General features: G+C 49.9%; 5 protein-coding genes across 5 annotated transcripts; 2 read left to right on the top strand and 3 right to left on the bottom strand.

Annotated features, from left to right (window-relative positions):
* Positions 1–37: 37 nt before the first annotated feature.
* FTJAE_13336 (DUF1446 domain protein) lies at positions 38–4734 on the top strand (the record flags this gene model as incomplete). Its single annotated transcript, XM_037346470.1, has 4 exons — positions 38–1922; positions 2609–4361; positions 4413–4483; positions 4577–4734. 4 exons carry the CDS (start codon positions 38–40, stop codon positions 4732–4734), a joined length of 3867 nt encoding a protein of 1288 aa, XP_037199627.1.
* Positions 4735–5598: 864 nt separating this feature from the next.
* On the bottom strand, positions 5599–7082 carry FTJAE_13337 (isocitrate dehydrogenase; the record flags this gene model as incomplete). Its single annotated transcript, XM_037346471.1, has 3 exons — positions 5599–5683; positions 5737–6755; positions 7050–7082. The coding sequence occupies 3 exons, from the start codon at positions 7080–7082 to the stop codon at positions 5599–5601; spliced, it is 1137 nt and encodes a 378-aa protein (XP_037199628.1).
* Positions 7083–8525: 1443 nt separating this feature from the next.
* FTJAE_13338 (STE STE20 YSK kinase) lies at positions 8526–10785 on the bottom strand (the record flags this gene model as incomplete). Its single annotated transcript, XM_037346472.1, has 4 exons — positions 8526–10186; positions 10231–10547; positions 10598–10628; positions 10704–10785. 4 exons carry the CDS (start codon positions 10783–10785, stop codon positions 8526–8528), a joined length of 2091 nt encoding a protein of 696 aa, XP_037199629.1.
* A 1515-nt stretch (positions 10786–12300) lies between these two features.
* On the bottom strand, positions 12301–13961 carry FTJAE_13339 (UBX5-UBX (ubiquitin regulatory X) domain protein; the record flags this gene model as incomplete). Its single annotated transcript, XM_037346473.1, has 2 exons — positions 12301–13340; positions 13391–13961. The coding sequence occupies 2 exons, from the start codon at positions 13959–13961 to the stop codon at positions 12301–12303; spliced, it is 1611 nt and encodes a 536-aa protein (XP_037199630.1).
* Positions 13962–15079: 1118 nt separating this feature from the next.
* Positions 15080–20808, top strand: FTJAE_13340 (proteasome-associated ECM29 like; the record flags this gene model as incomplete). Its single annotated transcript, XM_037346475.1, has 2 exons — positions 15080–15294; positions 15537–20808. The coding sequence occupies 2 exons, from the start codon at positions 15080–15082 to the stop codon at positions 20806–20808; spliced, it is 5487 nt and encodes a 1828-aa protein (XP_037199631.1).
* Positions 20809–23832: the final 3024 nt, after the last annotated feature.

The following is a 23832-nucleotide window of genomic DNA, read 5'->3' on the forward strand; positions in this document are numbered from 1 at the left end:
TCTCTCCATCATCATCTCGGCCTCGGTCTCCGTTGCCATGGTCTCAAACGCCTGCGACAGATGTCACCGTCGCAAAGTCCGCTGCGACAAGATCCAGCCTCAGTGCGGGCCCTGCAAACGCGCTGATGTCGCGTGTGAGTATGCTGTTAGTGAGCATCAGTTGAGGAGGAGGAATGTTCAGAAGTTGGAGAGGAGGATTAGGGAGTTGATGGAGTGTAATGAGGGTTTGACGCAGCAGTTGAGACGGTCGGAGGAGGTGAGAAGATCGGAGGAGGTGGTGAGGAGATCTGAAGATGTTGAGAGAGGGGATAGAGGTGAGAGAGCTGGGACGTCGGTGGTGCAGGATAGTCCTGGGGACGGTGAAGTAGCTGAGGAGGTTATCCAGATGAGTCTCATCGCAGGCGGCGGCCATCACTTCGTCGGTTCAACAAGCGGCCTCCTCCTCGCCAACCTCCTCCAATCCCGCCCTCAACCATCCTCATCCCTCACCACATCCTACAAACCAAACTCCCACCCCAGCCTATCCTCACCACAAACCTCCTCCGGCCTGCCCCCCAAGACCCTCGCCTCAGAACTCCTAAGAGCCTACTGCAGCCATGACCACCTCTGCTACCCCTTCCTCTCCACAAAGTCCCTCTACCGCTCTCTAGACGCAGTGTACGAAGACGCCAGCGCCAAAGATCCCGTCGATGCTTTCTTCGTCGATATGACGCTCGCTATTGGCACGGCGCAGGTGCACAAGTTTAACTGGAATGGGGTTTATGATGCTGAGACGCATTATAACCGCGCCATGACGAGATTGGCTGATGTGCTGGCGAGAGATGGGATTGAGAGGTTGCAGGCGCTGTTGTTGGTGTGTCAGTATAGAATGGGCACGACGTCGAGTAATACCACGACTAGTGTTTGGCATCTCATTGGTGTTGCGGCGAGGACGTGTCTTGAGATGGGACTTCATCGGGCAGCGACTTATGCGCTTCTGGGGACGTTGGATGAGGCAACGAGAAAGGTGAAGGAGGAGGAGATGGAGACGAAACGACGGTGTTTCTGGAGTCTTGTTGCGCTGGATCGCCTGACGAGTCTTGCGCTTGGAAGGCCTTTGGCGCTACAGCTTGAAGACATAGACGTTGATCTCCCCCCTTCGTCGACAGCAGATCAACTTCCTGAGGATAGCAGTCCTCTCTCATCAGCGCCCTACGGAACACCTCAATACCGCGCTGCGACCTCTGTGTTTGTGCACATCGTTCGCTACCGTCTTATCTGCGGTAAGATCATAAACGCTCTACACCGCAGTGCAAAACACGTCACGTTCCCGAACACAAGCTACGAAGAAATGCGAACAGCTCTAGCGAGGGAGTTACAAGAGTGGCATACAGAAACAGCGAGTCTTCCCCTTGTCAAGAGTGACACAGCTGCTTCGCCGGCTAGTGGTTCAAGTTTTCGCTCTGAGGAGTGGTATAGACTCTTATACCATAACGGCATGCTCATGCTATTCCGGCCATCGCCGTGTTTGAACGACGCAGCTGTGAACAGTCTCGCACTACAGAACATCTATGACTCTGCAAGGGAAGCTATAAGTCTCTACGCGAGTCTCCACCGATCCCGAAAGTTGAATTATTCATGGATAACGATGCACTCCGTCTTCCTAGCCGGCCTATCATACATCTTCGCCCTACGCCATCACTTCTCCGGTTCAGAACCCCAGCGCGCAAGATTACATACAACACCTACAATCAACCAAGTCGTCAATGATACTCGAGCTTGTTCGAAGGTGTTGGTAGCTGTGTCGGAGAGATGGGACTTGGCGAGGAATTGTTCTGATTTGTTTGATAGGCTTAGTGATGCGGTGGTTGCGGATGTCGTGGAGGCGAGTGTTGCGGCGCCGGTGCAGTTTGAGGCGGATTTGGCGGGTATGACTGTTGATAGTACGTTTAGGGACTGTTTTGGGGATTTACAGAGTTTGGGGTTGGATGAGTTTCATAATGATGCTATTTCGCAGTTGAGTCAGGAGTGGTTCTTTGGGCTGGGGGGTGAGAGCCATCCGTATTACTGATGGTAACCATGTACTTTATCGCAAGGCTTTAACTTGCAGGCTGTAACTATTGGATGTCTAGTATATTTGTTATGAATTCAGGTTGGAAGTGATCTATCTGTTAATGACTGTATATCTCGGTTCTTGCTCTACCATCTTTTCCGGGCTGAAAGGGCTGATACTGAAACATCATCAGTAATACCCATGAACAAGATAAGCACATTAATGTTTCCCAATCTATTTCCTCAAGCATTAAAAAGGAGGAAATATTAGCCTATCGCTTCGGATACATTTCACATCATGTTCCATCTCAATGTTGAGAAGCGAATTGACGGACTCGGTCGCCGAAGCCGAGATGCCTGAGCCCGTGTAAGTGGATCGTCACTCGGCGCCGCGTCCGCCAATCCACAATGCATCAAATGCCGTGTTATGAGAGACTCTCAAGATCCTGAATAATCCGAAATACTACACAATTAAGAACATCTTTATTCCGACGGTCCACATCTTAAAGGAGTGTTATCAAGAGCCGCATCCTAACCTCATTCCATCATTCTCAGTTCACTATAACTTTCACCTCAGCTCACCATCACCAACACTTCACATACACTACCCTCAGATTGCTTCACTTCACTTCACTTCACTTCACTTCACACAAAATGCTAGACAGACCTCCAATCCGCATCGGCAACGTCTCCGGCGCAACAGGCGACCATCCCCACGCAATGTCCCGCATGGTCCGCTCCGGCAACGTCCACGTCATAACAGGCGACTGGCTCTCCGAGATGAACATCGCCTGGAACGCAATCACCAAGCAGGAAGTAGACCCCAACCTCGGCTACGAGAACGGCTTCTACGAGCAGCTCGACGAGTGTCTTGATGATATCATGCAGCGTGACATTCGCGTTGTGACTAACGCTGGGGCGCTAAACACTGATGCCTTGTATGATAAGGTTAGAGCGCTTTGTGAGAAGAGGGGGTATGCGGATTGTGTTGTTGCGAAGGTGTTGGGGGATGATGTCTCGGATGTTGTGGCGAGGAGGGATGTGCAGATTACGCATTTGGATCATCCGGAGGAGACGCTTGAGTCTTGGGGGTTTACGCCGTGTTGTGCGACGGCGTATATTGGGTGCTGGGGTATCGTTCAGGCTCTTCGGTCTGGTGCTCGTATCGTTATCTGCGGTCGATGCACTGATGCTTCTCCCGTAATGGGCGCTGCAGCGTGGTATCACGGCTGGAGAGAAGATCAGTACGAGGAATTAGCCGGTTCACTTCTAGCTGCTCACCTGATCGAGTGCGGTCCTTATGTCGTTGGTGCAAACTTCTCAGGATTCAAGGACTTTCTACCCGAACTCGTGGATATTGCATTCCCCATTGCTGAGATCGATCCAAGAGGACGATGCACCATTGGGAGAACAGCAGAAGGTGGAGGAAGAGTCACGAAAGAGACTGTCACTGCACAATTACTCTACGAACTTCAAGGACATTTATACCTAAACCCCGATGTCGTCGCAGATCTCTCAGGAGTACACGTCGAACAAGAGTCAGAGAACCGCGTCTCCGTTTCAGGAGTAAAAGGCCTCCCTCCACCGCCAACAGCAAAAGTCATGATCGCCGCAAAAGGCGGTTTTCAAGCTGAAGCGACATTCTACATCAACGGTCTCGACGTCTACGAGAAAGCAGCCATGATGAAGAACCAGCTAGCACACATGTTCAAAGACTCCAACTTCAGCCGTTTGAGCATTGAGCTTTATGGTACTCCAGCTGAGAACCCTACGTCTCAACAAGCGGGCACTGTATCACTGCGTGTCTTTGCGCAAGCTCGTCGAAAAGAAGACATTGACGCTCCCAAGTTCAAGGTACCGATATATGCTCTTCGTATGCAGAGTTATCCGGGGTATCATATGAATCTGGACTTTAGGACTATGGTGCCCAAGCCGTTTATGGAGATGTTCCCTGCGCTTATGCCTGTTACTGCGATTGAGCATCGCGTTGAGATGAGTACAGGTGCATCACATCGTATCGAACCACCAGCAAAAACAGCAAAATATCCTATCGTACGACCATCAACGGAAACGCATGGACCGGTTGACATGCTCACATTTGGACCGACGGAGTGGGCGCCGCTGGGAAGTGTAGTCCACGCCAGATCAGGCGATAAAGGCGATAACTCGAACGTTGGGTTCTTTGTTAGAAATGACGATGAGTACGCCTGGTTGAGGAACTTGTTGACGGTTTCGAAGCTGAAGCAGTTGTTTGGGGTTGATTGGTTCAAGGGGGATCCTGATAGGAGGGTTGAGAGGGTTGAGTTCCCTGGTATCAACGCAGTGCACTTGTAAGTTCCCTCGTTAGATGATGGTGAAGTTGAGATACTGACGTGATACAGCCGTGTTTTGGATAACTTGAACGGAGGGATTGCGTCTTCGGATCGGATTGATGGTCTTGGGAAGGGAATTGGTGAGTATTTGAGGAGTCGATACGTTGATGTGCCAAAGGCGTTTCTTGAAAGAGGACGGATTTAGAACTAGGAAAATTAGATACGTTACATAGATTCCACGGAGAATTGTACAGGATTACACGAGACTGTTGTTCTCATGCTCTTCTTTAATTTCTCATTATTCTCGTATAGTGATATCACCACGTCTGGCGAGAAGATTGTCGGTCAGAGCATGATCCGAGAGCAGACCTCCTACAGGCTGAAAGACTAGTCTTGAAACTAATTGTCAAATCATTTTCAATGAACCATTCGTGTCTCGCAATGCATCATAACTCTTTTATGTCCAGCGCGTAAGGTCAGTTTGAAGTTGCCATGCTCAAACGCTATTGGCCAATCCCACTCAAACAAGTCTAAGGACTATCTAGAAAAGCACCATTACCACAATTGTTCAATCAGATATAAGATATCTTATGTCAACTTGTCACTATCATGCTGTTTCAGATTACATGATCCTAACCTATAGTAAAGCTACCTACGTCTTCGGTGTAGCATCAACCGAGGTTACCAACTCGGTCTCCGCGATAAAATAACTCGCCAAGCTCGGAGCATGACAAGGAAACCACTCTTTGGTCACTCTAAACTCAGAGGTGCGTGTCGATTAAAGGCACTGCTGAAAGAACCTCCAATATGCCTCAAGAAAATTCGCAGTACACGCTCTTTATAATGTCCTGCTCACAGCCTCACACACAGCAATCAGGACAACTTGGACTTTCCAATATATTCAAGACTGCGAGAGTTCATGTTGCACGTACAATCTCCTTCTGCTATTTCAATCATCATCCTCTGTCTTTCTTCTTCTGTTCTGTTCTATCTTTCTCTTCTTCCTTCGACGTCGCCGCCAAACCCCTGCCTCTCAGAACGCCTTAAAATCCGCGCTGTCCCGGGTCGTCAGGTATGTGTATTCGAGGGTATGGTGGGTGTGTCTCTTTTTTTCAGAATGTTGTGTGTTGTATGCGTGTTATGTCCAATCGACTCCCGCTTTTACATACGGGAAAAAGACAAACGAAAAAAATAAAATTGGGTTGATTTCGCATGGTTTGTTTTTGGGAGGGGAATATCACAAAAGATGCTTCATTTAAACAGTCTCGAGCTTGTCGAGGATGGCCTTGGTGAACTCGTGGGTGGTGGAGGAGCCGCCCATGTCGGGGGTGCGGACCTTGCTGTGGGATCGTTAGCATTGCAATTGTACTTGAATAAATCGTATGGAACTTACCCCTCGGCGATAACAGCGTAGGTGGCCTTGGAGATGCGGTTAGCATGCTCATCGAGGCCGAGGTGTCGCAGCAGCATGCTGCCGGACAGGAGCATGGCAGTGGGGTTAGCCTGGTCCTTGCCCTTGATGTCAAGACCGACGTGACGGCAACCGGGCTCGAAAACAGCGACCTCACGGCCCATGTTGCAGCCAGGGACGATACCAGGGCCACCAACGAGGGCGGCACCAATGTTGGACAGGATACCACCGTAAAGGTTAGGCATGACCATGACGTCGAACTGCTGAGGTCGGGAAACAGCCTGCATGGAGGCGTTGTCGACAATCATGTCGTTGACCTCGAGGGTAGGGTAGTCCTTGGCGACCTGGTGGAAGGTGCTGCGGAAGAGACCGTCGGCAAGCTTCATGATGTTGGCCTTGTGGATGCAGGTAACCTTGGATCGACCGTTGGCGAGAGCGAAAGAGAAGGCGAACTTGGCGATACGCTCGGACTTGGCGCGGGTGATGATCTTGAGGGACTCGACGACACCGTCGACGCTCTGGTGCTCGAGACCAGAGTACTCACCCTCGGTGTTCTCTCGGATGATGCACAGGTCGACGTCCTTGTGGCGGGTCTCGTAGCCGGGGATGTTCTTGATCAAGCTGATGCTCGCGTAGATGTCGAGCTCCTGACGCATGGCGACGTTGAAGCTCTGGTGGCCGGATCGGCTGATGGGGGTGTGAAGGATACCCTTGAGACCGAGCTTGTTGCGCTTGAGAGAAGCGACAGACTCGCGGAAAGCATCCTCGGTTCGGCCGGCGCCCTCGAGACCGGAGACCTCGATCTGCTCCCACTCAACGGGGACGTTGTCGGCCTTGAAGACGGTCTTGACGGACTCGGCAACCTCGGTACCGATACCGTCACCGGGGATGAGGGTGACGGTGTACTTGCCGCCGAACTTGGCGGGCTTGAAGATGTCGGACTGGACGGTGGCGAAGGATCGGGCGAGCTGGGGTTGTTGCTTGGCGACGCCGCGCAGCAGCTGAGAAAGAATTGTTAGTAACAGGATCAATTGAGTAGTGAAAACTGCGTATGATCAATCTGAGCCATTTGCGCGATGTGGTGTTTGTCCCGCAGCAATGTCCCACCACGCAAAACTCCAATTCTCGCTTGTTGTGATGTCGCGATGATGATCATGACATGATGCACATCCTGACACACAGCCACAAAAGCCCATTGCCCAAAGGCATTCCCCCTCATGTACCACAAACACCACTAAAGATCATCATGACACATAACCAAAACAAAAGCAACAACACCAACAAAGAAAACGTACCTGGGCCGATCGAAGAGATCCTCGAGACAACATGATGACAAGTGGGGGGGTATCTAAAAGGTAGAGAGAGGGGAGAGAGAGCCTTCGTAGGAGAGAAAGATATATAAGAGACCGAGGCACCGCACACGAGGAGGAGAGAGGAAGAAGAAGAAGAGAGGAACAAGATTTGTTTTTTTACAAGTTGAGGTTGGAGAAGGGGTGCAAGTGCAAATCGCGCAAGCCTGTTTTCCGTTCCCGTCGGGTAGCTCTGAGAGTCAAATCAGTTGCAAGGTTTCCCTTCTGGATTATGGTGTCGCATTGGCCCGAGCCTCTATAATTTTTTTTTACCACTGTTTTTCATTCGGCCGCCGATCGGAAAACGCGATTGTTCCGAGCTTGTCAGTGGCCAGAGTGGAGTAGCACCAGGGCAGACATAAAAGCTTAGGACTTCTATCCTAAGCGATAAAAATATTTAGGCAGCTCTAGCCTAAACTTAGGGTTCTCTTTACTAAATTTATTTTGGCATTCACCTCCCAATTCTCAGGCTTTTCGCTCCCTGAGGGTTGCATGGGGTAGCCTGTGGGGTTTTGCACGGCGCGGCCGCTAGAATTTACTGCTTTTCTAGGCTTAGCCTGCACCGACGCAAACGACGTCACGGAAACAGAATTGGAGATCAACAATAGCATTCATTCAATTGAGTTGATCCGGTCATATTTATATCCATTTCATCCAACTAGTTCCCTTCTCAATACAAATACACTTGCTCTCATGATACTGAGCTCCCCCAATTCGTAACGGACATATCATGATGACCATGACATAACGAGCTCTATTCCCCCATGTGGAGCTTTTTCTGCGGGTCGAGCAAATTCTTGGCGAGGTATCAGGTTGCAAAGACTTGTGTTGCTACTCGGACTTCGTACTTACGAAACGCTTATAGGTAGAATACTCCGAACCTAGTGTTGAGGATATGAAGCACTTGGTATAGTTTGGTCAACTGTATTTTGACCTCAATGGCTTGCACACTAAGTTTTTCTTATAATCTTAGACGACTATTACTGTTCATCATTATGCCCTGCAGTAAAGCATATCCACGATAACCCCTCAATAGAGGGAATCACAAATCGCCAGAACTACTCTTTCCAAGCATCAAATTACTACTGCTACAATGAGGGAATGGAAGCATGATATCCATGCTATCATCCGCTCTTAGAGATGATGACAAACTCCATTTACTCCTGCACTCTCATAAAGACCTCGATAACTTGATGCAGCAACAAACATCGCTGGATTCTATTTCAAAACCACAACAGACTGACATCTATTTTATACCAGCTATTCTCAGCAATGCCATATCCCTTTATACTCATCATGCTAACCTATCCCGTCCGTCCTTTTATCATCAACCCGCCAGACGGGCTCATAATGCTCATAACATGCCATATACAATGTCAAACCCAAACTCCAAAACACTCTTCAGCGCACCTCAATCACACATCATGAAACGGGCACTTCCTCATCTTCGTCCAGCGGCTCAACTCTTACTAGAATCTCCTCCAGAAGCCCCTCGAGAAAACTGCCAACCTCTCTGCCCATTCCAACAGGTTCAGCCTTGTCATAATGATCAATTTCTTTGCAGACGTGAGCCAGTTTATAAACCAATTTTCGTAGCTTCTCGTGAGAAGCCTCGGCGCGTTGTTGTTGGGGCGTTAGTTGAGCTGGGTTCTGTCCTGGCTTATACATCTGCTGCAAGTTGATCTGTCGCCTCTTAAGCGCCTCCTCCAGGGCTGGGAATATGACATCGTTCAGAGCATCCAACTCCCCATTGGGGTTTGCTGGTGCAGGTGTAGGAAAAGCCGATGGCGTGCTAAACTCGGATGGACTGGGTGAGCCGGCCTTAGATGGAAGAGGTCGAGGGCCCTGAGCACCCCCTGGGAGGGGAGTGTGTATCTGGGGCACAGAAGTTGTCTGAGGCACAGAAGTATGCTGTAATGAAGGAACCCTTTGCTGCGTCGGAGCTTGGTTTGGCCTGTATGGGGGTATCTCAGGTAGACTCATCTGCTTGGTAGTTGTTGGCCGTTGCTGATGAGCCGGAGGAGCAGGGGGTAACGTCCATTGTGGTGGCTGGACCTGCTGAATCTGTGGACTTGCTTTCCTCTCAGTTTGTGGCTCATAATCCAGATTTAGCATGCCAATATCACGCTGTAGTTGGCTTTGTAGTTCCCGGTCATAATCTGGAGACTCCTGTACTATTGCGGGAGGATTTATTCTCAATGGACGAGGGGTCTCGGCGTTATCCCTTGGAGGAGGGAGCTTCAGGGGAGTCTGAGGCAGTGCCCTGGTAGGTGATGGGAGTGGCTGCTGATATTGAGATTGAGGAACGGCCTTTCGTTGGGGGCTAGACTGCCTTGAGCCAGGGTTGGCCTTGACAGTCTCAAGGGATTGAAGGGCGAAATCCCTTGACTTGGTAGGGCTTGCGTCTCGTCGTTGCTCGCCATAGTCTTCTTCGCTCTCTAATGGTCTAGAAGCGCGTGCGTTTGTTGCATTCTCGTCAAGTTGGTTGAGGCCTGGTCGATTGACAATGCCGCCACGCTCACCAACAAGTCTCACGGTGCCGAAATCCCACATATCTTCGTCAACACGCTCACGTTCTACCGGGCCACGTCCACTATTAGCCGAATCCCAGTTGTCATCATCCTCTCCTTTATGAGTAGCTGCCCAGCGTTGATGTCTCTCGATAAGCTCAGTTAGGTACGTTGTCCGCTTTGCCCGTCTGATAAACGGGTGCCGCAGCATATCCTTGGCTGTTGGTCGGTCTTTGGGGTCCCGCTGGAGACATAACTCGATGAAGTCTTTGAAAGCCTTGGTGAAATTGCCTTCTAATCGTGGTGGGGGGTTCTTTGGAATAAGAAAGAGAACTTTCATAGGATGAATATCGGCATAAGGAGGCTCTCCGTTGGCCAATTCGAGAGCTGTAATACCAAGAGACCAAATATCGGCCTTGTGATCATACCCAGATTGCTTAATGACCTCTGGGGCCATCCAAAAAGGTGTTCCGACAAATGTGTTTTTCTTGGTCATGGTAGCAGAAAGCTGACCTGACACACCAAAATCGGCGAGTTTGACTTGGCCATTGCTGCTAAGAAGCACATTGGCAGCTACAGACAGTTAGCGACATCAGGGCTGAGGGAGTCATTCGTACCTTTGACATCTCGATGTAGCTTCTTGTCTGTGTGAAGATAATCCAAACCCATGAGCAACTCGCGCACGATGATGGCGATGTAGTCCTCTCCAATCAGTCCCGGCTTCATCAAGTCGGCACAGCTTCCTCCCGAACAAAACTCCATTACGATCCATAACTCGGCACCTTTCGCATAGGATCCATAGTACTTGGTGACATATGGTGATTGTAGCTCGGACAGAATGGCGATTTCTTGGATAATATCCTCGACCTCGTCTTCGGCACTCTCTATATCAATGACCTTGATCGCTACAGCCTGGCCCGTTCGTTTATCGACTCTGGATTCGTTAGCAAAACCCGGCTGCCGTGGACCTCATTGTCGCCGTACCCTTTGTATACTTTGCCGAAACTGCCACCACCTGCGCCATGTCAGTACGTTAACGCCCAAGCGCCCAATCTGGTGTCGCACGACACAAGACCACGTCAGGACTAACCAATGCAGTATTCCTTGGAGTAAAGAAGCTCCGGGTCAAGCGCTTCGTTCGCGTCGTCAACCTCATGCTCGCGATCTGCCATGGTGTAGGTTCGTGGGGAAGCTTATGTTTTCGGGTAGCTAACGGTGTTTGCCCCGCGGTTGAATGACGTTGTCGCTGCGAATTCGCTGACTGCTATTGCTTCGAAGCAGTATCAATCTGTCGACAATTGCTTCGGGGTCTCTTCTTCGGTCCAACGGCTTCGCAACGGCGCGTGATGTCGAAATGAATCCGCTTCCAGTTCGGATATCGTAGTTTGGCGGTGTCGATTAGCAGAGCAGCAACCCCACCACTAAGAAAATCGTAGTCTTAATTTCGAACCGGGTTCGTGGTAAATATCTGTCCCGGTTGTCGCGACTTCGAAGAAGAGAAACGTGAGCACTAAATAAAAAGAAGAAAGAAAAAGAAAAGGGAGGGAGGGAAATAAGACACAAGCAGGGAGATGATAATGTGCTCATATAAATGCGAGAAAAGAAAAGAGGTTGTCGCACAGCACAGCCAATCTCCGTCCGCCTACGCAACTCTAGGGAAAGAATCAACACAACATGCAGCCAAAACAAGCAAGCGCAAGCTAATGAGACGGAGAAAAAAGAAAGACTCCGTACAGTGAGCTAAACACCTTCCCACTATGAAACGGAACGGGCTGGCTCAGATGCTAAGGTATTGGTTGCTGCTCGTTGCTGTTTACCTGAGGTGGGGGTTGTTGAGGAGCAACGGGCTCATGTCCTTGCTTTGCCAATCAATCAATGGCACGCATCGAACCTGAATCGATCTGGGCTGGCTCACGGCCGTTCCTGGTGCGACCTTATTAGGCTCTCTTCCCCCTGTAAGCGTTGTCCACAGGGGGGGAGGGGTCGCTGGGAATTACAGTACTCCCCGCACCTGTTCCAAGATCTCCAGCTAGGGCCTCCATGGCCTGGCCTGGCCTCAGCCTCAGTTATCGACATGGTCTTGAGGCCAATTATCTTCTGCATTCAACAACGCCCAGCTCTAGAGATACGAAACTCATTAAAAGACGCTCAGGTATGACGACTTGATATCACATTCTGCAAGGGTTTGTGCTGCTTTATTGGTTCATGGCTTCTCTTTATTGCATGGTGAAACGTATCATTTAATGCTTTGACTTCAATGTATTCAAGGATTGGAATAAGCGGCAAACTATTAGTTAAGTTAGTTCTTGGGTTCAGGAACAAGCTGACGCGATCACACTAGCTTCACAGATAAAATTACATCGTGATTACTTGCATTGGTGTTAAATTAGCCCTGTCATACATGGCCAGGCACAGAATGCGACCATGGCATTTGCGCAGTTCCATTGCTTTCAAGTGTCATTTCTCATGCATGACTTGGATGAGCTGTCTAAAGATAGTAACCTCCCATGCCCTCCTCCATGATAAAGCTAAATCAATTCCGATAGGAATGATGCCACGAGGATTCGGAATCCCCAAAATCCACTGGCTACAGCCAGTCCAGTTCACTCCGATGGCTCCGATACTGATCTATCTACAAAGTTTGCTGTAATCCCGCATAAAAGGAAATCATTCCATCATTCACCAGCTCAGTCCTCGATGAACTCAATCATGACTGTCCCTTGCTTCAGACCTGCATCTGCAACGGTCGTGTCCAGGCTCTCGATGAGATCCTGGCCGGCAGGCATTTTCTTAAGCTCGAATTCGATCCCTTCTTTGCCTTCCAGTGGCTCAGCCTTAAGCCATTCGTAAATTCTGCGGACTGGATCATCGAGGTTGAATCGTCGAATGACACGGCCGGTAGGGTGTCGGAATTGAATGCGCGTAGTGGTTGTTGGGTTGGCCTCTGGTTCGGTATGTGGGGTGGTGCTCGAAATTTGAGCCCAAGGACTTTGTTCAACCGGGGCTTCAGGTTCCTTTCCTTTACCCTCTTCGGGTCCAGGCTCCTTGGTTAAAGCATCGGGGTCATGGAGGTTAGGAGTCGAGGAACCTCCGCTTCCTGTAGCACCTTCCAGACTGTTCTTCAAAGCCATTTCAAGCATTTCATCCTCAGTCATGCGATCGACATCTACTCTCTGTGGCTTTCGTGCTGTCGACTTCGCAACCGGGTTCTTGCTATTGGCCGCGAGACTGTAGCGGTCGAGAAACTCGGCGAGTTCGGCATGGAAGTCTTGCGCGGAAGGAAAAGGTCGTCCGCTCCAAACCTTGACTTGCTCGCCCGTTCGGGGGTCGATGATCGAGACATGCGGGTAGTTATCAGGGTTCTCGTGTGTTTGGTTGGGGAAATAAAACGTCACAAACTCCTCGGCATCCGGGAAGTCCTTGTCGTACTGTAGGAAAATGAAGTTCTCTGAGACCAGAGATTTAATAGCTTCGTCCTTCCAAATGTCGCGGTTCAGCGCCTGGCAGTTGAAGTCGTTCATGTCTTGGAGATTAACCAATATCCACTTCTTGTCTTCCTTGCCTAGGGTACGGGCGTCATCCCAAGACATGCGCGCCATCAAATCGTAAGGTGGTCGGAACAAATCTACAAGACGTCTTGCGTGGGCTCCATTCTCGGGTGCCTGGGGAGGGCGGCTTTCAGGGTCGGCCCATATTTGCTGAGAGAATGGTCCTCCAGCACGATTGGCTATACAACTGCATCAGTGAGAGTCCACTACTGGTAGTTAAGACACTTACGTGGATTTGCCCGCCGCCTGCGTCGCAATTCTTCTAGAAAAGCTGCCTCCATTCCATCATCGTGCTCACCACCACCACCCCATCCGGGTGCCACCAAGGTCTCAGTAGTCCGCGCGATAGGTGCTCGGACATCATCTGGGTTTCCTCCTGATCCAGACCCAGACCCTTGGTTTCCTTGGTATAGCTCCTCCTGTAATCGCTTTGCCATTGCCATATCTTCTTCTTCTTGGGCTAGAGCTGCCGCTTGAGCTGCGACGGCTCTCTCGTTATCGGCATCATTGTCGCTAAAATCTTCGATTTGCATATCCTGGTCATCGTCACTATCGATGTGGATGACGCCCGCCGAATCTTGCCTGCCAATGTTGCCTCTGGAAGCCGATGTTGTCGCGGGGGCAGCGGCTGGCTGGTTGCTTGAAGAAAGGCCAGCTCCTACGCCGGAAACGAGATCGGGGTTTTCGAAGAAGAGTTCTATGGCACGCTCAAAGTTACCCGCAGTCATCTCGAGAAAGCTCCGCGCGACATCGGTGCTTGTGCCCGTGATGGACATGAAATTGGAGATGTTGTCGTCCATGGTTGGCGACTCTCCTGGTCGGGCAGGAGTTGTCAGTCTGTCGTGTTTGTGAGAGTTTTAGAAGATGGAGAGGATCGGAAGTAAGCAGAGCCCGGCGTCGAACACGTAGTTGATTAATGTGTTATCGTAAGGTTCGGTGTAGCTTGAGCGAGGAGAGTTGATGCCCCGCTATGACAACAGCGGGGAGAGTATCGGGCTAAATAGTCACTGGTCTCAAGCTGATGACGCGAGCTTGATAGTGAGCTTTTCAGTGCCGTTGTTCTTTCAGCTTGCAGCGGCAACGCGCTCGGAAGAAATCACCTTGTCGTCGTTGAAATATGCCCTTTCAAGTTTCAGGCGAAAGTTGAAGGTGAAAGTGAAGCACAGACACCAAAGACAGGCACCCAACCACAGTGACGCAACCGGGTCAGTGGAGCTTAGCGCCTTTTTCTTGGAGGGGCAAGTGACAGGGGAGTGCAACTGTGACGGTCCGCGGAAAATCAATGACGCGACTTCTCTCATATAAACAGCTTACCCTAGATGAAAGCTGATTTATATCCTCTACTGTGATTCATGGCAATAAATGAACTTTTTAAGAAAGCGATTTATCTTATGACATGCCTGCATATTGAAAAGTAATAGCAACTACGGGTCTATACCGTGGTTATGTTAGAATCATGAACGTGTCTAGATTTGGGTCTTATCTTCAGTTTCCCAACGTGCTGCCCATGTTTACTTACCTCGCCATTTAGTTATGAATGGCACAGTTAATTACTGGTATACAAAATCAAATTGGAAAATAGGAGTGTATAACGAATTCGAGTTGTTTTTCATGTTTTACTAGAAGTTTCTGGCTCCTGTTATCATATCCATTGGCTCCGAGAAAATTGACCAACTTGACAAATGTCAGCTTAGTCATGCAACGTCACGATATGGTTGACTGGCGACAATATCGCCCGGCAGCACCTACCTGAGGTTATTCGTCACCGGGCTGCCTGTGCCTTCTCTCATAAAGAAAAACAAGTCGCAAATCGCCGTCTGAACTCGTTTTTACACCTTTAATACTTTTATGATCAAAACACAGCGATTCACTGAGCTTGAATAAGATCATTTTCGAAACACACAATACCCGCTCAATCATGGCGGCAGCAACAACAAAAGAGAGGGAACTGCAGCTGCTGGACACCGTCGAGCTCAAGATCCTAAATGTTGCCAACAAGGAACATAAGCTGCACGAGCTATTACAACGTTATCTGCCGCCGGTCATTCTCAAGGCGGCCAGTGAACATGCTCAAGTTCGAGCTAAAGTGGTCCAGATATTCTCCAACCTGAAGACCTTCATCCAACCCCCGGAGTAAGTCAGATCCCCGCGTGAAATGAGACTTGGGTTCCCAAATCTGGTGCGAAAATTGTTCCCTAAGGTAGTGGGAGAGTCGGCTAGGTTCATCCCAAACTACCCTGAAAGTACCAAGCATTTCTGCCACGTAGGCGAGTTCGGGATCATCTTTGATGATTTATTGTCGAACTCTGAAGTTTCCTGGCATTCTGGTGTCGGGGCGGTCCGTGACATTGATATGGAAACTAACATCGACACAGGGTAATTCTTCCTGTAGGCGCACTGCTTGATCAATACAAGTCCAGTGACTCCCCGTTAGTCAAGCAACTTGATATCTCAGCCATACAACATAGCATAGAGCGCCTGGATGACTATGAACGAAGACAGCTTATACCTAAAGCTTTGTCAGGATTCGCCAAGGACCAAGGTGTTGCCCGAGCTGGTCCATTCTTCAACATCATTCTACGTCTCCTCCTTGATGCCCGGATACCTCCAAGAGGCAGCAAAGATGATACCGAGTACCGAGAAGCAATCGGACTATCAGACGAGGCTGACGCAAAGTTCCTTGCTAGCATGATTAGCATTTTCCTACGACTACGGAACCCTACGCAAACTCAGAATTGGACCACAGCTAACCCAACACTCACTAAAGCTGAGCTCGATTCGCTAGCTGTGGAAAGCCCCGAGTCACAGAAGGTCTTCGAGAGGATGTCAGAGTTGAAGCTCAAGCTCGTCTCATTGCTTGCAAGTGGTGCTTTTACCGACGAGGAAAAGTTCTTGCCCGCGCTTTATGCTGCATCAAGTTTCGATAACAGACTTGTATCTGCAGCTGAAGAAGTTTTGAAGCGAAGCTCTGTGTCTATGGAAGACGAGCCACTTGTCAAGCGCCTGTTTCATGCTCACTCAATCCTGCCGCCCACCTACCGGACGAGAATTCTCAACATGCTTTCTAAATCATCCATCTCGGCAACAATGTCGGATGATATCATGGCTGTGGTCAAACTCAACTTCTCCTCGCCAGATCAAGCTTCAAGTGAATTGGCACAGAATCTGCTCCCCAAGAGTGCGCTCGAACAAACAAAACTGCATACGGCGACGTTTCAGTACCTTGCCTGGGTAGCACGCGTTGGGCCCACGCAGGAAGGATTTGACATTGCTACTCCTCTCGTGGATGTGCTGTCCACTTTTATAGAGCGTCAAGGCTGGCCTGTTCCGAGGCGAACATCTCACGACGATATTTCACTACGATCGAAAGCGTACGAAACGATTGGAGTGTTGGCGAGAAGTGCGAATATGCCAATTGGGAGGCGTCTACAACTCGCGGCCTGGCTTTTTAAGTCATTGTCAGAGGATACAACTTCCGATGCAGTTGTGAACATAGATGGAGCTCTGTCCAGCCTAACCACCAACATTCCGGCAATGACGGGCGACGAGTCTCAAGAGTTGAAGACAATGCTGCTAACGTTTATGTCTCTCGCTGATGAGCCCCCTGCTGTTAGAAGCACTCGACACGCCGTGGTCAAGTGGGCCAACCAGTGCCTCGCCTTTTCCGATGTTCTGGGACGCTGGATTGACATTCTGGCCGTTGGTACCTACGAAGGCGAGAGAAGTGATGTTATTGAGCAGGGCCACAAAGGTCTTGACCCTTGGACTTACCACGCACACGCCGAAACCAGTCTGACATTGCCAGACTGGAAGGAAATGATAGACACGTTCTTTGGTTCTGAATTCAGCCCAGATACCATTACGGAGGCCGCCGCTGCCCCTCTTCCAGATGTGACAGAAAGGTCGCACTCGGTGTTTGAGAACTTCCAAGGATCCCGTATAGCTGCTTTCCCAGTTGCCCTGAAATATTGCAAGCACATAATGTTCCTCACAGCTCTCGAAGACTTCGAAGTGGAGCCTGACTGGATGCAAACTCTAGATGCACGAGTCAAAACGGATATCAAGACACGAGAGAAGATCCTGGCATATCTGCATACAATCGATAGTGGATACATAATCTTCTATCTGAAGGCATGCCTCGATGGAGCCTACCTTAGAGACTCCCCGATCACGGAAGAATGCATCCGTTGCTTTGTCGATGTGGCATCCCTCAGTCCCGGCGGGGCACTGGGATTCTTGACCCAGTTTAGCGACGGTCTTTTCCAGCTGATCAAATCGAACAACAAGGAAATTCGGTCACTGGCTGCTCGAGCCCTCGGAATTCTTGTATCACATCTCGCGAATGACCCCTCTGTCATAGACAACTGCCGCAAGACTCTAAGTGCACTATTCGAAAATGCCGAGAGGTTAGTCGGACCTGAACTCAACGCTGCTGAGGGAGGATTACTGGCATACAGCTACGTCTGTTCGCGAAGCGTTTACTACGGACAACCCATCCCCGACGATGTTCAATATCCCATTCAGTTCATCACCGGCGAAAACGTTGTGTCGTCACTCCATGACACAGCGCTCGAGGCTTTTGCACAGCTGTGGACAGCCGGACTCGCTATCCCAGAACGCGAAGGTGATCACTCACTGGAAAAGGTTATCAGCAAGCTAGTCGCCTCAGCAAAGAAAAGCAACGAGAAGGCAATTCTTGCCCTGGGAAGACTGGCTGCCGGGCTGAGTGAAAGTGGAGAGGCCAATGAGAGCGAAGATGGATGGTCGCATGGAATCCTGGGCAACATCCTCAAGGAGCTTTTCGCCCTGCATGAGATCAAGCAAGTCGAGGTGCAGTTCACTGTGGGAGATGCTATCACTGCAACTCTGGCACGATGGGAATCCGATTATGTAAAGCTGACCCTGGATGTCGAGTCTCGCGGTTGTCTTCAGAAGCGCAATGGATCCCGTGGCCCGCTTCTCACAGCTGTTCTTAACAAGATCTTCGCTGACTGCAAGGCCACAAAGCCATCGCTGCTGAAGGCGTCCGGCATCTGGCTTTTCTGCATTGTTCAATATTGTTCACACCTGGAAGAGGTTCAGTCGAGGCTCCGAGAAACTCAAGCTGCATTTATGAGACTTCTTAGCGCACGCGACGAGCTCGTACAAGAGACTGCCTCGCGCGGTTTGTCTTTGGTATACGAGCGTGGCGATGCTGATCTCAAGAGTGCCCTTGTGAAGGATCTGGTGTCTGCATTCACAGGCAATGGCACCCAGCTCAAGGTCGACCAAGAAACAGAGTTATTTGAGCCTGGTGCTCTGCCAACTGGAGAGGGCAGCTCCATCACTTCATACAAGGACATTGTCAATCTGGCCAATGAAGTTGGCGACCAAAGGCTTGTTTACAAGTTCATGTCACTTGCTGCGAATGCTGCTACCTGGTCAACTCGGTCTGCCTTTGGTCGATTTGGACTCAGCAACATTCTTTCAGAGTCTGAAGTTGACCCTAAGCTCTATCCCAAGCTCTACCGTTACCGATTTGACCCCAATCAAAACGTGCAGCGATCCATGGACGATATTTGGAAGGCACTTGTCAAGGATTCGGGCGCAGTTCTCAGCACTCACTTTGATGCGATCCTGGACGACTTGCTTAAGAGTATCTTGGGCCGAGAATGGCGCATGCGAGAAGCAAGCTGTGCTGCTATCTCGGAGCTCATCCAGGGCCAACCGTTCAACAAATATGAGGATCGATACCGCGATATCTGGACATCTGCATTAAAGGTTCTTGATGATGTCAAGGGTTCCGTGCGAGAGGCTGCTTTCAAGCTTTGCAGAACCTTGTCTAACACTCTTGTTCGACAGCTTGAGGAGGGAACCAGTGGATCTGCTGCTAAATCTATGATGAAAGAGGCCCTCCCCTTCCTTCTGTCTGACAAGGGTATCGAAAGTTCTGTTAAAGAAGTCCAAGCCTTTGCTGCTATTACCGTCATCGAGCTCACTAAGAAGGGTGGAAAGGCTCTCCGACCATTTATTCCGGAGATGGTTCCTCAACTTCTTGGTTTACTGAGCTCTATCGAGCCCGAGCAAATCAACTGGCATTATCAGAGAGCTGGTGAGGACAGCCGAGACCAGATTGATAAAATTCGATCACAAATGGTGAACCGATCTCCGATTTCTGAGGCCATTGACAACTCACTTCGATTCGTGGACGCGGATGTTATGGCTGAATTGGCACCTAAACTAGAGGCAACTATCAAAACTGCTATCGGCATGCCGACCAAGATAGGATGCAGTCGTGTATTGACGACCCTATTCACAAATCACACAAATGACATTAAGGGAGTGAGCAACAAGTTCCTCCAATTGATGGAGAAGCAGACAATGGACAAGAACGACGAGGTCAGCCAGGCATATGCTCGAGCTACCGCATATATGTTGAGAGCTGCTTCGGACTCGGCCAAGAACCGATTCTGCAAGAAGTTTATCGACATGTACTTCGACGCAGAGGAGGAATCACGTCGCCAGAAGACCGCAGATGTGATTGTGGCGCTGGCTAAGGTCTCGCCTGACCACTTCACTGCCCTTGAGACACAATTGCTACCCTTCTCCTACTTGGGCTCTCACGATACAGACGAGTATACCAGCAAAGTATTCAAGAAAGTATGGGAGCAGCACGCTGGAAGCAGTCGCACTGTTGTTCGTTACGTACCCGAGATCGTAGCACTCGTGGAGAGGTGTTTGGATACTGCACAATGGGCCCTTCGACATGGTGGAGCTTTCACCGTTGCGGCTATGGTATCTGATGTTGCAAGTGCAAGTGATGTCAGTGGCCAAATCAGCGACGCCAATCTCAACAAGATCTGGCCTGTTTTCGAGAAGGCACTGGCCCTGAAGACATTCGCTGGCAAAGAGAAGCTCCTTGAATCGTATCCTAAATTCGTCGAGAAGGGACACCTCTTGTGGAAGTCAGACACAAAGATCGCTGCACAGATGAAAAAGATTGCTCTTCGAGAAGCCAAGCGAAACAACGACGAGTACCGTGTGCACGCTTTCCGCTGTCTCTGGGAGTTTGCAAAAGCTCGGGATGATCTCGACATGCTTGATGAAATTGCGGAGATCGTTACGCCTTATCTTGAAGAGCTGAAGGGAGACGACGAGACCGAGAATGGAGATAAAATGGATATCGACTCTAAGGATCAAGTCGCGAAGGAGCAGCTTGCAGAGAAGACGGCTTCCAACGGCTTGGAGGCTGTTGCTCGCGGGCACAGCCGAACTGATCTTGGCATTCTGACCAAGATCATCAATATTCTCAAGCCTTTCCTCTCAAGCCCGAACTTTGCTACTATCAAGCGCCAAGTATGGTACGAGTGTGTACGCGATCTTATGAACGATGCCACACCTTCACCAGCACCAGATGAAAATGCCGTAGCGCTTACTTATTTACTGAGCCTGGATTTTGACTTGGTCGACACTGGCACTGAAGCACAGAGAGTCATGCGGGCCAAGGCAGTGGGCGCATTGTTCAAGGCAAAGGGCAAGGGAGTCTTTGGACCGACTGGGGGTCCTGATGCTGCGCAGTTGAAGACGATGGTGAGTCAGGCACTGGAGGCTGAGAGGTCTTTGGAGGTACAGCGGGTGCTGAGGGATATCCTCGTTGAGATGGAGTAAGAGAGGGATGAAGCTTGCTAGAGATTCAGCGTTTAGATCATTATCTTTTTACTAGCGTAGGTTAAGAAATACACCAGATATCATTGAGCTTAGCAGTACTATTGTGAGTGTATGCTGACCGCGAACCATATTTGCTCAGAAAGACTATAATATAATATCACAAGCCTCGGCGTATCATCGCAATGCTAGACTGACCATCGCAATACGAAAGCATGCTGGTCCCTTACGTCCTAAACCCTGGAAGCTACCCTCGCTTTCAATCTTGGCAAACATCGCAACCCCCTCACATCTTACCTCAGCACTCATAATGCCGTACAACCAGCACAAAAAAGAAAAGGGAATTTTGCCCAACGTTACATGGTCCCCCCCAATCAAGCCCAATCCGTCCGCAAACTCGTTAAACCGAAACAAAAGCAGAATATTCGAGCGACACAAGAACGCGCGTGGTTTATGACCGTTGGCTATCAACCCATCTCCGGCCGGATCGGACGTTGGCAAACGGCCGGAAACGTCGGTATCATGGAGGGATGGATCCACTGCCGAAAAATGCTTCGCCGTGTGACGGAAGCCCAATCAAAGTCGCCGACGGATGATACGTTTGTAACGTTGAGCTGGAATGCAAAGGTAGATAGGCACTGTTTCAGTTTATAATTGCTATGTATCAGTAAACGCGGATCAGAGAGTAAATGCCGAAAGCATCATCAAAAGTTGAGAGTGGTTTTTGCTCTATCTTGCCAAGATGAAAAATTAGACATCATTGGCGAAATGTGTCCAACATATTGCCGATAAAATGTGGAAAAGGACAAGGATGGCAGCGTGGCACAGAAAGACTCAATGCCCCGCAGCGATATTGGCACGCCGGGCTGTCGCGAGATCGCAAAACGCAACGCAACCGCAGCGTAGCGTAGTGTTTGCTGCCAGTCAGATGTGATATGATGATGCCAGTCTTGTGTCATGAACATTCAGTAACAACCTCTGCCGCTCCAAGCTACTTCAACCGAGAACCAGTTAAAATCTCACGATGCTCCAAAAGTTCACGATTCAGTTCTTGTCCAGGGTCAGAGCTTCGCACAGTTAGCGGAGAACTTATTCAGGACCATCGGTTTTCTAAGCCGCAATTTGCGTCACCAGTCCAGTCCAGTCCACTGCTGGGTTTCCCACGAGGGACGCAAGGTGGGATTGAACGATCTGCAAGTAGCAACCAGGGGCCTGGTCCCAAGATTGATGAATGCGGCTAAAGGGAGGAACCAGAAGCGTAGAAATTCGCGAAACCGATATGCATAGGCATGCCATCTGAAGATGTTTGCAGATTTCGAGTCAGAGTGCTATGAGCTCAAGCAACATACTGTAAGCCGTAGTCAACCTTCAATACGACCACCAAAAGAAGAGTCTGACAGGGGATAAAGACAGTCTGTCAATAACGACCATGATGCACTGTCTTGCAAGAGCGAGATCTTCAACCTGATTGGTCAAACTAGTGCACACAAGTTCGCCAGTCATCATCAAGGTCAAAAGATGGCTTTGTCCTGTAGCAGTGATGTCGCATGGTGGTGTCAGGAATAATCTTTGGTGTGCAAAGGATCCACTAGCAGCGATTCCCGGAGGCCTGGAAAAACCTCCCATTTGCCGAGCTGTTCTGTTAGCAATATCGACGGCGTGCTGTAGTCGCACGCTTTCAGTAGAGATGGTTCCATGAGGTGACCTCGGCACCAAGTTGTTTCAATACAGTGCTATGATTCACGATACGCAAAATCGACATATTGCCTGATACGAGACAACTTTGCTGTTCTGGCATCTACGCCCGAAATAAGGGCGACGCACGCTATCACCAAGACGGCTCAACCCTGGTGCGGTCTAGAAGGGCTTTCCTGTCTTGGCGGGAGAGCAGACCGAGATCTTGCTTTGAACCGGGCATTTCGACATGGGTTTTGGAGTGCGCCACACTTAAGGTTGGAGTTAACACTTCTCAGGGAGAGTTTGTCACCCAGGGATAGATAGCCTCAACTCTAAGGTCCATGCATAAGCGGCATGCAATTGAGTTGGAAGGCGTTGAGGTTCCTGTTTTGTAACCGAAAGTCAACAGTAATGACCACTTGGCTGTGCAAAGGCGACGTTGAAGAGGTCAGCTATCGAGTGTATGATCACTACTGGTTCTGATATCTCGAAATGACCTGATGCTCGAGGAACGGGCGTTGGCTCCTGATGCCCGCCCTATCTGTTGCCAAAAGCAAGCAAAGATGCCCGAACAAGATCAAGTTGCGATTGCCCACGCTCAGGTCTTCTGCCAACGAATGGATAAGTTCTAAGGCCATGTCGCATGGGTTGTCTCGGCGTTGCTATTCTGAGCTCGCCGGTGTAGCACGTCGCTATGACGAGCATTCGACACCACGAGCCTTGCAATCGATGCAAGCAAGAGATTCTGGGGTTGCTCGTCGCGATAGCAATCTTAAATCCTAGGGCTGGTGATCACTACACGATGGCCGGAGATATTCAGATAAATGAGATGTTGAAACATTGTCGCTGATCTGAGTGAGCCGTGCATTCGTAAATTGCTGGCGCTCATCCGCAACAAGCACTTGTAATGCTTTTGCGTGGTGAAACCAACAAGCGAAGCCCTGGGCACTCCCTTCATTCCATTTTCTCGCTCGTTCAACCTCAGTTGACAGGCCATTTGCATGAATTCAATGCCATGCTCAATTGTCCCCAGCGTTTCCATCCAACAACAGGCACGACGATCATCAATGATCTCTTCATCTTCCCTGCATTCAGCTCTCCGTTGGTCGTCTATCGCCGGCTGTCCTTACAGTGCATTTTGATAGATCGGGCTACTTTCCAGGTCATCGACCCTCATGCCCTATGATTTCATGGTCCACTTCAGCAGGGCTGTTTTACAGGGGTTGCGTTCGTTCGCAAGCTCCGTCCTGCTTCCAGCGCCCAGCGCTCAAAGTCCACTGTTTACTGTCCAGCTTCCAGTCCAAACGGTGCCCAGCTGTGTCGCTTTTTAGGCACTAGGTACTGAGATAG

This window comes from Fusarium tjaetaba (assembly GCF_013396195.1).
Source record: "Fusarium tjaetaba strain NRRL 66243 chromosome Unknown NRRL66243_c0000403, whole genome shotgun sequence".
Classification (NCBI taxonomy): Eukaryota; Fungi; Ascomycota; class Sordariomycetes; order Hypocreales; family Nectriaceae; genus Fusarium; species Fusarium tjaetaba.